At 57.9% G+C, this 1,950-nt stretch overlaps 1 protein-coding gene across 1 annotated transcript; it reads right to left on the reverse strand.

Moving 5' to 3' along the window:
• Positions 1 to 653: 653 nt before the first annotated feature.
• Positions 654 to 1,432, reverse strand: PHLDA2 (pleckstrin homology like domain family A member 2). Its single transcript, XM_018075943.2, is given in 2 exon segments — positions 654 to 877; positions 997 to 1,432. Coding segments are annotated over 2 exon segments (660 nt in total).
• Positions 1,433 to 1,950: the final 518 nt, after the last annotated feature.

The raw sequence follows: 1,950 nt of genomic DNA on the forward strand, positions 1-1,950 counted from the left end.
TAATAAAAAGTGAACATTTCAAGTAATTTATTTGGAATGGACACATTAATGCAAAAGCAATATTAAGACCAGTAACTGCTGAAAGACATTCAACAAAATAAATACAAATATAGATACTACAAATAATTTAAACTGTGTTTAACACCAAAAGTCAGTGTGGAATCTTCCTTGCGCCTCATAAATAGGAGATAATAGTTCACAAAGCTGTGCCACTCAAAACACGTGGACGCTTTGCTAGAAGTCCTGTAACGAAAGTCTTTGGTTTTTCTTTAATGCATCTCAGGCAAAGCTCAGGGCTCTTTGCTCAGCAGCTGCAACGGGCTTGGAGAAAACCAAGCTGATTCCAGCTCTCTTCTTTGCTTTCCTTCATTGGTACCCTGTCCCATTTCAGTCCAAGACACTCGATCTGGTTTATCATTCAGTGGTATGCTCTAAAGGCAACAAGAGAAAGTGGGTTAGTTAAATGAACGGGGCAGCATGGTACAGGAAAAAATGAGGGGCTTTCAAGGGAGACTAAGCACTGAGCATTTATTTTCATAGATATCATATTTTTAGCAAGTTCTGTGAGGAAAGCACTGCCAAGGGCCATTTCTTATTCCCCTCCACCACCTCCAAGCCGTACCCTCAATAAGCCCAGCTCCCACCAGAAATTCTCAGCGGGTGCATCGGAAAGCGGACCCCCCCCGCGATGCACAGGGAAGGGGGAGCGCGGCCCCAAAGCCTAAGCTGCCGCGGTCCGGGCAGAGCACGGCCGGTTTCGGGGTGCGCGGGCAACCCCGCGGGCCGCGGGCAGCGGCCGGCAGGTCCCTTCGGCAGACAAGGGATCGAGCGGTGAACGTGGGGAGATCCCACGCCCGCGATTTCCCGAAGCAGGCGCCTGGGAATATAAACATAAAATTAAAAAACAAAAAAAAAAAAAAAAAAAAAAAAAAAAAAGAAACTAAAAACCCCATTTGGAACCGCGGGGGAGCGCGGAGGGGGCCGGGAGGGGCTCACCTGGGGCCGCGGCGCCGGGCGGGCGGCGGCGGCTCAGGGCGCCCGCGGCCAGCCGCCGCTCCTGGGTGCCCGCCGCCTGCTCCATCTCCTGGCGGCTCTTGAAGTCCTGGATGGCCCGCTTGTTCTGGAAGTCGATGAGGGCCATGGTGATGGAGGCGTTCCAGCAGCTCTGGTCCGGGCACCGAAAGTCAATCTCCTTGCGGTCCTTGGTGACGATGGTGAAGTAGATGTACTTGCCCGTGCGCTCCACGCAGTCCACCTTGAGGATGGAGCCGAAGCCCAGCTCCTTGCCCTTGGCCCGTTTGTGCCCGTCGGGGAAGAGACTGAGGCTGTCCTTGGTCAGAACCACCAGCTTCTTTTTCCACAGCTGGAAAAGGCTGTCGCTTCGCTTCTCCAGCTCGCCCTCGCGGACTCACCTCAGGCTTGCCATCTTCATTCTCGCTTCCCCGGCGGCTGGCTCCGCTGCCCGCTGCGGACTCCGGCTCCAGTTGTTACCCGACTCCTGCTCGGCGCGCGTGCATGACCGAGCGCCCGCCGCCGCAATGTAACATCTTAATTGCAATGAATCAGCGCCGCGCCGCCTTCCGGTTGCCATCCCCCGGGGAGCCACGGCCCGGCCGCCCCTCGCCGCCCCGCCTCCCGCCCGCCCCCCGGGCCGCGCTCCCCGCCGTCGGCAGGGGCTGCAGCGGGAGCGGGGACTTCGGAAGCAAAGGGAGGGTATGGTGGCTGCGCCCGCGTGGGCTGGGATGTGCCGGGAGTGGGGTTACCCTCCCGAGGGGCCCCATCTCTGCTGCTGCTGTGGGCAGGGGCGCGAGTGGACCCCAATCTCTGCCTTGCGCGCCCCCTTGCCTCCGTTTCTTCTACCAGGCAGGGTAAACCCCCCCCCCCCCCGTGAGGATGATCCACTGTGACCTGAGGCCCCCCCATCTTGCCCCTCTAAGCGGTCCCTGCTGC

The sequence above is a fragment of the Manacus vitellinus genome, unplaced genomic scaffold (assembly GCF_001715985.3).
Source record: "Manacus vitellinus isolate BGI_N305 unplaced genomic scaffold, ASM171598v3 scaffold_30_pilon, whole genome shotgun sequence".
NCBI lineage: Eukaryota > Metazoa > Chordata > Aves > Passeriformes > Pipridae > Manacus > Manacus vitellinus.